The sequence below is a fragment of the Wolffia australiana genome, chromosome 15 (assembly GCF_029677425.1).
Source record: "Wolffia australiana isolate 7733 chromosome 15, ASM2967742v1".
NCBI classification, from domain to species: domain Eukaryota; kingdom Viridiplantae; phylum Streptophyta; class Magnoliopsida; order Alismatales; family Araceae; genus Wolffia; species Wolffia australiana.
The window spans coordinates 6,685,838-6,696,084 of NC_135849.1; the positions used below are offsets into that span (position 1 = coordinate 6,685,838).

The 10,247-nt window shown below is 44.1% G+C and overlaps 2 protein-coding genes and 1 long non-coding RNA gene across 5 annotated transcripts; 2 read left to right on the plus strand and 1 right to left on the minus strand.

Annotated features, from left to right (window-relative positions):
• The first annotated feature begins 560 nt into the window (after positions 1-560).
• LOC144712959 (putative membrane protein At3g27390) lies at positions 561-4,627 on the plus strand. Its single transcript, XM_078587391.1, has 10 exons — positions 561-739; positions 946-1,054; positions 1,159-1,351; positions 1,506-1,642; positions 2,443-2,731; positions 2,822-2,928; positions 3,032-3,170; positions 3,254-3,449; positions 3,535-3,775; positions 4,396-4,627. Exons 1-10 carry the CDS (start codon positions 646-648, stop codon positions 4,580-4,582), a joined length of 1,692 nt encoding a protein of 563 aa, XP_078443517.1. The 5' UTR covers positions 561-645; the 3' UTR covers positions 4,583-4,627.
• Positions 4,267-5,789, minus strand: LOC144712960 (sufE-like protein 1, chloroplastic/mitochondrial). Its single transcript, XM_078587392.1, has 2 exons — positions 4,647-5,789; positions 4,267-4,532 (listed from the first exon to the last, which is right to left on the minus strand). Exon 1 carries the CDS (start codon positions 5,687-5,689, stop codon positions 4,658-4,660), a length of 1,032 nt encoding a protein of 343 aa, XP_078443518.1. The 5' UTR covers positions 5,690-5,789; the 3' UTR covers positions 4,267-4,532; positions 4,647-4,657.
• Positions 5,790-6,044: 255 nt separating this feature from the next.
• LOC144713293 (uncharacterized) lies at positions 6,045-9,854 on the plus strand. Of its 3 annotated transcripts, XR_013583997.1 has the most exons (5): positions 6,045-6,184; positions 6,703-6,775; positions 7,691-8,000; positions 9,603-9,685; positions 9,757-9,854. It is a non-coding gene; the product is annotated as an uncharacterized LOC144713293 (long non-coding RNA). The 3 variants fall into 3 exon arrangements; XR_013583998.1 differs by lacking the exons at positions 9,603-9,685; positions 9,757-9,854 and adding an exon at positions 8,491-9,110; XR_013583996.1 differs by lacking the exons at positions 9,603-9,685; positions 9,757-9,854 and having other exon boundaries at positions 7,691-8,052.
• The last annotated feature ends 393 nt before the right edge of the window (positions 9,855-10,247 follow it).

The window sequence follows — 10,247 nt, forward strand, 5'->3', positions numbered from 1 at the left end:
GGCAAGTGTGGATGTAACTTCCATTGTTAAAAGGCTAATTTAAGTAAACAATGTGGTAAAATAGGCAAAGGCTTATATCAATCTAGGCAACACACAATAAATAAAATCAAGATACCAATCATTATTTTTTGACAAATAATAATATGCCATGCTAATATATCATGTTCATGACATATTTCTATCTCTGTGGATGTTAAGATTTTGTCCATGACCCTAGAAAGGCAAAATGTGGATGTTAAGATCAATGTAGCCTACTTTAGGTCAACAGAGTGCTAAGACAGTTGGGGGTTTGCTCAGATCAATCTAGGCGATAGAAATAAAATCAGGAATTCTAACATAAGTTTTGATACAGAATTAGTTGATATGCAAGTATATCATGTTCGTGGCATATTCATTTTTAAAATTAAATCATGATTGATTGTCTTATACTTGGTGCGACAAGGACTTCTAAGGCGGCGTTTTGAGACGAGACGGATGACGTATGCCACGTGTCAAGATTACAAGGAGACACGTAGGCCGCAACTGCCCACCTTCGCCTAGTATAAAGGCTTATCTTCCTCCTCCCTCCATAGTTTGAACCTCCCGCTACGTCCAGCGAATTATCAATCGAATGCGGAGGCAGTTCAAGTTGCCCTAGATCGCGGTATGGAGGTTCCTGTAGGCTTCTTAGCCAGGCTGTGGAGATTTGTATCGTTTCTTCCTTTCTTCCTCGCTCTCTTGATCCTCGGAGTCGCAAAAGGTGATGAATTCCCTGAGCAAATTTTCTTTGTTTTTTTGTGAGCAATTTTTCTTAGTTCGCGCGTTTTTCGTTCTAAATCATCCATTGCATCCTGATTTTTGGTGCAAAGATTTTTTCCTTGTTGGATACGACGAAGCGCGACTGAATCGAAATTTACTGTGCAAGAGATATTTCGCAGATTGTAAAACCTTAAGTTTTGTTGGCAGCCGCGGTGGTCGGTCCAGTTTCTGCGGCGATCATTGCCGTTGGGAATTCTTCCGTGATTATTGGTCTTTGGCCTGCCCATTTCATCTGGACGTACTTCTGCGTCGGAAAGTACGTTATCGCCTGATACCTCAAACACAATCCAATGATTTTTTTTTATCACCGTGCGCTTCATGTCCGCCTCCTGAACTCCTGCTTCTCTTTTCCTTTCCCAGGGCAAAGAGACTTGGACCAGTGTTGAAGGTGTTGATCCTGATATTCTTGCCGATTCCCGTAATATTATTGCCAGTTCTTGCCATATTGGGGAGCTTATTATTCGGACTAGCCTTCGGATTCGGTGCCCCTCTGGTGGCAACTTTTGAGGCAGTCGGCGAAGAAGTTTCTGACAAATTTTACCACTGTTTCGCTGTAAGACTTTCATTCATTCTGATATATCTTGAATCCCTACATCTTCTAGTGGCCCTTATTCAAGTATAATCCTGTTGGTTGATGGTTTTGTATGTTTAAGGTCATTTCTAATGGGTTGATGGTAATAGTGATGTTCATTTCTGATGGGGAACAGGATGGCTGTCAGGGCACCATTAAGGGTGCTTGTACTGTGGTCAGGGATTGTACAGACTTTGGGTTCCACTCTTACTTCTCCTATATGGATGACATCTTGGAGAAGGAGCCAGAAGGAGGCAGGCCTATTGATTTAGAGTAAGGCTTTTCCTCGCGTTGGCTTTTGACATTCAGTTAAAGAATGTAAAGAATGATTTTAAAAAATCTGACCTATCAAAAGGTTTAGAAACATTACATCTACCGTCTTCACCGGTCATGTTGATTTATTTTCCGCCTCTTCTCTCGATGTTTCAGTTAGTTTTTGATCGAATGTTTGGTTTGCTGGTCATTGAAATTGTAAAAGAAACAAAAGATCCAATACAATTATTAGGATACAGTTTCTTTCGGAAAATTAGTTTTGAAGTTTTGATTTTTTAGTCTCCTCAAACAACGTAGATTTATTTTTTGTGTTTTCTCCATGAACTCTTAGACCCTCGGGCCTTGCCTGAGGGCCAAGTCGCTGTTCACCTAAAGTTCGCTGTTGTTTATTTTTCTTTCTTTGCTTAACTGAGTTCTCTAAAAGGAAAAAGGCGAAGGTTTATTCCTTTAGGACGCCATTTATCTCGTAAAAGTAGTAGCTGTCGACCAATGAACAGTTTTCTTCTCCAAGAACGCCTGATTGCTAGTTTTTTTTTTCCTTCAGCATTCTTAACCTCACCAGTCTTTACCATTTTGTGCTAACTTCATAATTTTTTTCCCAAAAAGTTTAATTTGTTTATGTGGCTCCTCCCAAAAACTCCCAAACAAAATCACCCAAGGCCTAAACCTCACTTTTTCTTCACCTTTTCTTTTGGTATTTAATTTCATAAACAATGTTGTTATCGCTACGAATGAATGACAAACCAATACCCATTAGTGATCATAATATTTAATACCTACGAACTTGTCTTTTTTTGAAGTCTCCTGAAGCTTCCAGGATGCTTACTGCTCTGTATCCTCTCCATCATCGTTGATGTGCCCATGATTACCGGATTGGCCCTGCTGAAGAGTCCGTACATGCTGTTCAAAGGTTGGCACAGGCTTATCGAGGATCTGATAGGAAGAGAAGGCCCTTTCTTGGAGACTGTATGCGTCCCTTTTGCCGGCCTAGCCATCATCTTTTGGCCCATCGCTGTCATAGGAGCTGTGATTTGCGCCTTCTTCTCCAGCTTCTTCCTGGCCATCTACAGCTCCGTCGTCGCATACCAAGTCAGAGCCTGGATTATTCTTCTTACAATGGTTTGATCAATTTAAAAATATAATAACAAAGTTTGCGATTTTTAATATTTGTTAAACCAGGAGGGGTCGGTGCAGATGGGTCTTGCTTATATCGTTTCAGTGATTTCAATGTTTGATGAGTACTCCAACGACTTTCTGTACTTGAGAGAGGGTTCCTATCTCCCAAGGTATATTCTTTTTTTGGTTTTTCGGCCTGGAAAAAATAGATGGGTCTTTTTTTCGTCATTTAATGAGGCAATTATTTCTGTTTTTTGGTGGTTTGGCAGCCAGGCCTTTATATCGAAAGGGCAAGATTGATCCAACGGCTGAGCAAGATAGGAGCCTTAGAGGCGGACCCAGGCGCAGGAAGCTGGTTTCTGAACAGTCTAAGCCATTAAGGAGGGCATTCCAGCAGTTCAAACCAGTTCAGGTGAAGATCTCTTGACCATCCGAATTCTCTAATCGAATCTGTCAAATGGCCACTGGCGATCGCTAATGGAAACATTTTCCTAGATTTGGGACTGGTTATTCAGGTCGTGCGAACAGAACGGGAGAGATCTTCTCCAGGACGGTCTGATTCAAGTTTCAGACATCGCAGACTGCGTTTTGAAGGGGAGGAGCGAGAGACTCTGCATCGAGCTCCCGGCTTGGTGCATTCTACAGTGCCTACTCCGGTCGGCAAAGTCAGATTCCTGCGGACTGCTGATCTGTACTGTCCTAATTTTCTGTTTCTAATTTTCAACTGTGATATGATTCAGCAATCTTGGGATGAGCAATCTAATGTTGTTCTGCAGCGGATGACGTGGAGCTGGGGGAGTTCAACTGGCCAAAGGACAAAGTTCTGGAATGGTTCATGGAGCCGCTGCTCATCATGAAAGAACAGATCAGGGGACTCCAACTCAGCGATGCAGAAGAAGCCTGCCTTAGAAAGCTGGTCATGGTTTACAACAGCGGCAAGCCAGAGGACTGGAATGGCAGTGGGTTCCCCTCAGATGATAACGTCCGCCGCGCCCAGTTGCAGGCCATCCTAAGAAGGCAAGTTCTTGGGTTTCTTCTTGTTCTTCATTATTTTCCCAAAAAACGGTTCAAAAGATTCCTCCTCTGGCTAGAAAATTATTAGAAGGCAAGTTCTTGGGTCCGTTCTTCATCATTTTACTGAAACAGTGAAACGTAGGAAATATTTCCACTTGTTTTTGAAGAAACCAAGTTCTTGAAAACCTGTCCTCGTTTGGCTTGAAAAGTTGGAAACTGTCCGCTTGTTTAAAAGTAGACAAGTTTTTGGGTCTGTTCCTCACCATTTTCCTAAAACAGTAAAAATACTTCCACTTGGGTCCGTTCTTCATCATTTTCCTCAAACAGTAAAATTATTTCCTCACACGGTAAAACCTTTCCTCGTTTGGCTTGAAAAGTAGGAAAGTGCTTGGGTCTGTTCCTCACCAATTTTTCCTTTCCACTTGGGGTGTCTGTTCTTCATCATTGGAACGGTAAAAATATTTCCTCACACGGTAAAACCTTTCCTGATCAGCTTTTAAAAATTGGAAACTGTCCACTCATTGAGACTATTCCTCACCGATTTTCCTAAATCGGTAACAAGATTCCCTCTCTGTTCTTCATCATTTTCCTGAAACGGTAAAAATATTCCTACTATGTGACAGGCTGCGAGGGATGGTGGCATCCCTATCGCGCCTCCCAACCTTCAGGAGACGGTTCCTCAGTCTGGTCAAGGAACTGTACCTAGAAGCCAGGGCAGGCGGAGCCCTGGGCCAGAACAGCGGGAGCCCGGCCTCCTCCTCTGTAAGCAGCAAAATTTCAACTAGGAGCGAGTCCGAAAACATGGTCTAGCACCGCTCTTTCAATATCAAACGATGGTCAAATATTCCACGACAATGGCACGAATGAAGAGTACCTCATCAGCAGTTAAACCTCGGACGGGGTTTTGGCGGAGATGGAGACGGCGTGAAGCCCAGTTTGAAGCTCCTCCTGAAGGAGATCATAAACAAGCCTGTGCCTCTTCACCAGGCTCTTCCCTTCAAACTCCCTGGAAACGATCCTCAGATTGAAGTGGGTTTCGCCGTCGCCGCTTCCTCGCACGGCGACGTGGCCGGCGTGCTGGTACGACACGTCGTCCACGTCGAGCTCGAGCGGGAGCAGCGCCTTCTGCAGCCGCTGTCTAATCCTCGCGGCTCTGCCGCCGCCGGGGGCGGGATCGACGGCCGGGATCGAAGGGCGGGGATCGGGGATTTTGGACGGTGGATTCTCTTCAGAAGGAGGATTGGGAGAATTGGGGGAAACGGGAGGAGAGGAGGATTGGGAGATTTGGAGGGCTTTGATCTGCATGAGCTTGAGCATGTTGAGGAAGCCGTTGTTTCGGGAAGGGGTGAGGCTCTGGCGGAGGCCGAGGAGGTGGACGAACTGAGGGGGGACGCGGGCAATGGCCTGGGGTTGGGCGCCGGAGAGACCGAGAACGAGGAGCGCGGCGAGGCCCTTGGTTAGGGCGGAGTCGGAGTCGGCCTCGAATCGGACCGCGGAGGGATCGATCGGATCGGGGAAGGCGCGCACCCAGACTTGCGAGACGCAGCCTCGGACGCGGTGCTCGTCGGTCTTGAACCGCGGATCGAGCCGCGGGAGGCGGCCGCCGTAGTGGAGGAGCTGCTGGTACTTGGCCTTGGGATCGGAGACGGACTGGAAGAGCGAGACGATCTCGCGGAGGGAGTCGGGGAGAAGGTCCGGATCGACGGCCTCCTCTTGCTGCTGCTGTTGTTGTTGTTGTTGCTGGGGCGGGAGAGATCGGACGGGGTGGGTGGATCGGCCGGGCCGCCATGAGAGGAAGGGGAAGGAGAGGGGGAAGGAGGCGACGGAGAGGCGCCTGGCGGAGAGGAAGGCGTGGTCGGGGCGCTTTGATCGGAGGAGATTGCCGGAGAGGGCGGCGGTTGCCGCGGCGGTCGCCATGAGAGGCGGAGAGGCGAGCTCCGTGAAAGATGTGAAAGATGTTTCTAGAATTCGGCTCAGGTTGAAGAAGAAATGAGAGGAAATCAGAGGAATAGTACCATTTGGCCCCTCTATTGGAGAAGCATGTTGTGGCGGGTAGACAAGGTCGCACCGCCTGTGCTAATTGCACATATGACGTGACGACCCTAACGTCACGGGACGGATGACGATTTCGTCACGTCACCGTCTCGTCACGCAACCGAGGATTTTAAAAAACTTCGTTACGTACCCGTCATGCGTCCCTTCTTCCTTGTTCCATCACATCACCGTCGCCAGTGATAGAAATAATATTATTTATTTTACTATCTAACTTCTACTTCTCTGCGTCGAAGTCCCCTTCGGACAAACTTCGACCGTGGAAGTTGAAAACTCAAAGTAGAAGACTGAAAACCAAGGTTCCTCCCCTCAAAGTCCTTCTTTGATTTGGAGGGACGCCGCACAGTTCAGAAAACCAAGGTTCCTCCCCTCCTTACCTGACTGTTTAATCCGTTTATGATAACTAGGCTCTTTCTTGGTCGTGCTCTATGAACAAGAGCAAGCTCTTCTTGCTCGTAAGTGGAAAAATAGCGGCAAATGTTTAAATTCTTTCGGCGAATGATTTCATGATGTTGCCCAGCGATGTTTTCTTGAGATCTGTTTGTGGGCAGTAATTGCTTGAACAGTTCTCGGCGATGATTTCTTGAGATCTCTATCCCCAATTCCGCATATTTCCAATTCTCTATCTTTCTATCTCCCTATCTCAAATTCCCAATCTCCATATTTCTCGATCCCTCTCTGATCGCCCTATTTCTCTATCCCCAATACCCCATATCTCAAATTCTCTAATCTGGTTCTTTTTTTCTTTGAAACACGTGTTAGAAACACGACATTTTTTGGAAAGATCAAATTTGTGGAATATAATAACATAATTCTCCCTGTATTTTTTTCTAATTAAAAACTATTTTCGCAGTTCAATAAAACTTTGGCTTATGCAGGTCGGCGCTAGCACAGTTCTTGGCTGTGTCGTCTCCTTCTTCTAAGAAGCTCTGCTTGAATATCAAGTGTCTGGTACTTTTTACTCATTTTTTACCTGTGTGCTTATTGCTTCATCTCTCCTTTTCATATGCACGTGTATGGATAAATTTGTGTTAATATAGGAGAGATATATATAGTTTTGTTATCTATGATCTGCGAATTTTCGATTTCACTGTTCTCATAAATTATATAATCTCCTAAAGAAATGCACAATTGTATCTGCCAAACATTTCATAAAATCAATTTGATAGCTTGGAATTCTGTATTGTAGAGTTGTTATTTTTAATGTCATTTTATAATTCAATGTTCATGTTAAAGCTGAATTCTTTAATTATATATATATGATTTTTGAACGAATCATGATTCAATTCCATTTATTAAATTGTACTTGAAATTTTTGTCTTGAATTTTTGTCTTTTGTCATCAATTCTGCAAAATGTTTTTGAATAACTTTTAATAAAACTTTATTTCCTCTGTCATTGGAAATTGCGCAAAAATGGTATTAATGCCAACATTTTATAAAAAATATTAATAAAGAAAATAGCACGAAGTTGGGTAAGTTCTTTGGGGGTGGGGGTTTCTTCACATGACTATTTCTTCCCAGTTTCCTCTCTGAAAATTCCATTTCATATTATGCCTCTTACTTCTTTATAAAGAAATAGGTATTTTTTGAATTAATAATTAAAAATACTTATGAAGATTATAACTCTAATTTTCATAAACTATCCATAATTATTATCTTTTTCTTCTTTTATCCTTTGCGTCTAGTTAACTTCTTCTGGTTCTTACAAAGGATCAAACCGACCATTGCCATTGCTATTGTTTCTTAATTTTCAAATAAATTGTAACTGTCATTGTATTGTTGGTATGGTGCCCTGTCATCTTTTATATCCGATACTACCAAAGTACTCATGCTGTTGAATTTCTTTGATGTTGGACGTTGTCTAGGACGTTGTCCGGTTGACACCGAGTATGATGGCTCAGTACCACTAAGGGATGGTGGTATCGAACGTCGACGGTGTCGTCGTCAAACGAATGTACCCTAACAGGTCGATGTAACTATGATGCGAGGATGAATGTCCTATGTGTCGTACGTGCAGGCTCTGACTCGAGGGAGACGCCGAGCTCCAAGCTTGGACAGGGGTCGTCGGATGACGGCGACGGGGCCACTCGAATGTCGTCAGAGCGATGGGGCGTCTACGGCCGAATGGAATTTACCAGTAAGGCTCACACGTAACGGACGGTCTCGTCCATAGCGGTAAGACACTCAAACGTTGTACGTAGTTTTCTCTCAAACCCTCTATCACCTACCTAGCCCGAGCGCGGTGGAGACAGTACGAAAGTAGTGTGTCAATACAGCGGCCGAAACGGTAGTGTGTCAATACAGCGGCCGAAACGGATGCGGTGGAGAGACGCCGGAGAGGGTCGGCGTGGCTCGACTGACCAGAGGCCCAGGAGCGAATTGGTAATACTCGAAGGTGAAGAGTCCAAGGAGAAGAGTGGGCACTGCTCGAGCAAGTGCAAGCGGCCGCGGGAGAGTGTACGCTCCCGGTCGGTGTTCGCTTGGGCACAGCGTACGATCTGGCGTAGATCGGCTTGGCTCGGCAGTGGGTCGGGTGAGCGACGGAGTTGGCGTCTCCTCAAGGAAGCAGACGAGAGGGGTCATAGAGGGGGCAATATACCGGCGTCCCGTACTTCCCTTAATTTCCCTCGTCCATCCCTGAATTCACTCGGCGGATACCTTGCAGATCGTAGCAGTCGGTCAACTCGCCGTCAAGAGATTGTTGCCCAGTAGCGTCCGTCAGGGAATGACGGTCTGATTCACGGCCCCGTGATCAGAAAATGGGAACCGCTGGGCTGCTAGTACTCTAGTGCCGATCTACCGTGACACGGCCCGGGCGACGGATGTCACGATCGTGGACCGAAGTCCGCCAAATCGAACAGCTCGGGTGGTGTAAAATCGTCAGCAAGAGCACGCGCTTGACTGCGTTGGGCGCTCCGCGGCTTGTCGCACTGGCCGACCAGCGCTGTTGCTGAGGGTTGGTGACGTCCGCTCGATGGATGGCACAATAGGCGACGACAGAGGGCGATTCGGTCCGTCCAGTTAGCAGAGGGTGACGGCAACGGGTTTGTCAGGCAGGGGAATCGGCTCAGGCAGATTCCGATGAACCGTTTAGGCCAGTCATGGCGAGGGGCGACGGTGGTTCTCGTGGGTGCCCGGCGACTCAGCTTCCCGTTCCCCTTCCAATTCTTGTTCTTCTCGTTTCTTCTTCCTCCTTCCTGAATTACTTGGTCTACTCTCATTAGGGCGCCCCCTCTTCCCTTATAAAGGGGAGGTCAAAATGGGCCCCTAATTATTTATAAGGATTAAATTAGCATTTAATATTACATGGTAATAATAATAGTTTATTGTCATTAGATATCTACTCGACATGCCTTTTGATGTAGATTATATATAAGAATATAATTAACATTTGTTGTTACTTGGTAATAATTATAACTTTTTGTCATTCGATATCTACTTCACATTCTTGTTGATGTAGATTGTTTAAAAGAATGTAAGTAACATTAATTCTATGAAATGGGAATTTAATCAAGTCAGTTCTCTTAATTTAATTAATTGGCATAAATAAATATGTTAAGATTTACTTGAAATAGGCAATGCCACAACTTGTATCAATACATAAACAAATGTATAAATCATTCAACAAGTTGAAGCAAAAAGAAATGAACTTAATCAACACTTGGGTCTTCGTCACTATCTTCGTCTGTTTGATTGATATTATTGTTGACATTTTCATCGGCTTGCCCTCAACACTTGAATGTCATTAGTAACTCGATAATCTCTGCTGTCAACCAGGATCACTTTGTAGTTGACGATAGGGAATGGCAAGCGTCATCCGTCACGCCACGCGCCACTGTGACAGAAACGTGATCGTGATGGTAATGGTTTTCAGGGTTGGTGACGGTGACAGATGATGAAAATGCCTGATGGTGATGGTAATGGTTTTCAGGGTTGGTGACGGTGGCAGATGACAAAAATGCGTGATGGTGACGTGACGGTGACAGGGTGCGCTGGACGTGACAGAACGCCCATCACGGATGACCGCCGTGACGTTTTTTGATACATTTTAATAATTAATTTATTGACATAAAATTATGAATATAATTAATTTAATAAATAATTCTTTGACAAAAAGTTAAGGATTTTGTGACTTTTATTTTAATAAATTTTGATAATTACTTTATTGACGACAAATTGTGAATATAATTAATTTAATAATTAACTTCTTGCTGAAAAAATGAAGGATTTAGTGATGTTTTTTAAATACAATTGAATAATTAATTTATTGACAGAAATTATGAATATAATTAATTTAATCATTAATTTCTTGACAAAAAAATTAAGGATTTTAATTACATTTTTTTCAAATACATTTTAGTATATAATTTAGTGACGGAAAGTTGTGAATATAATAAATTTAAAAATAAATTCCATCACGGA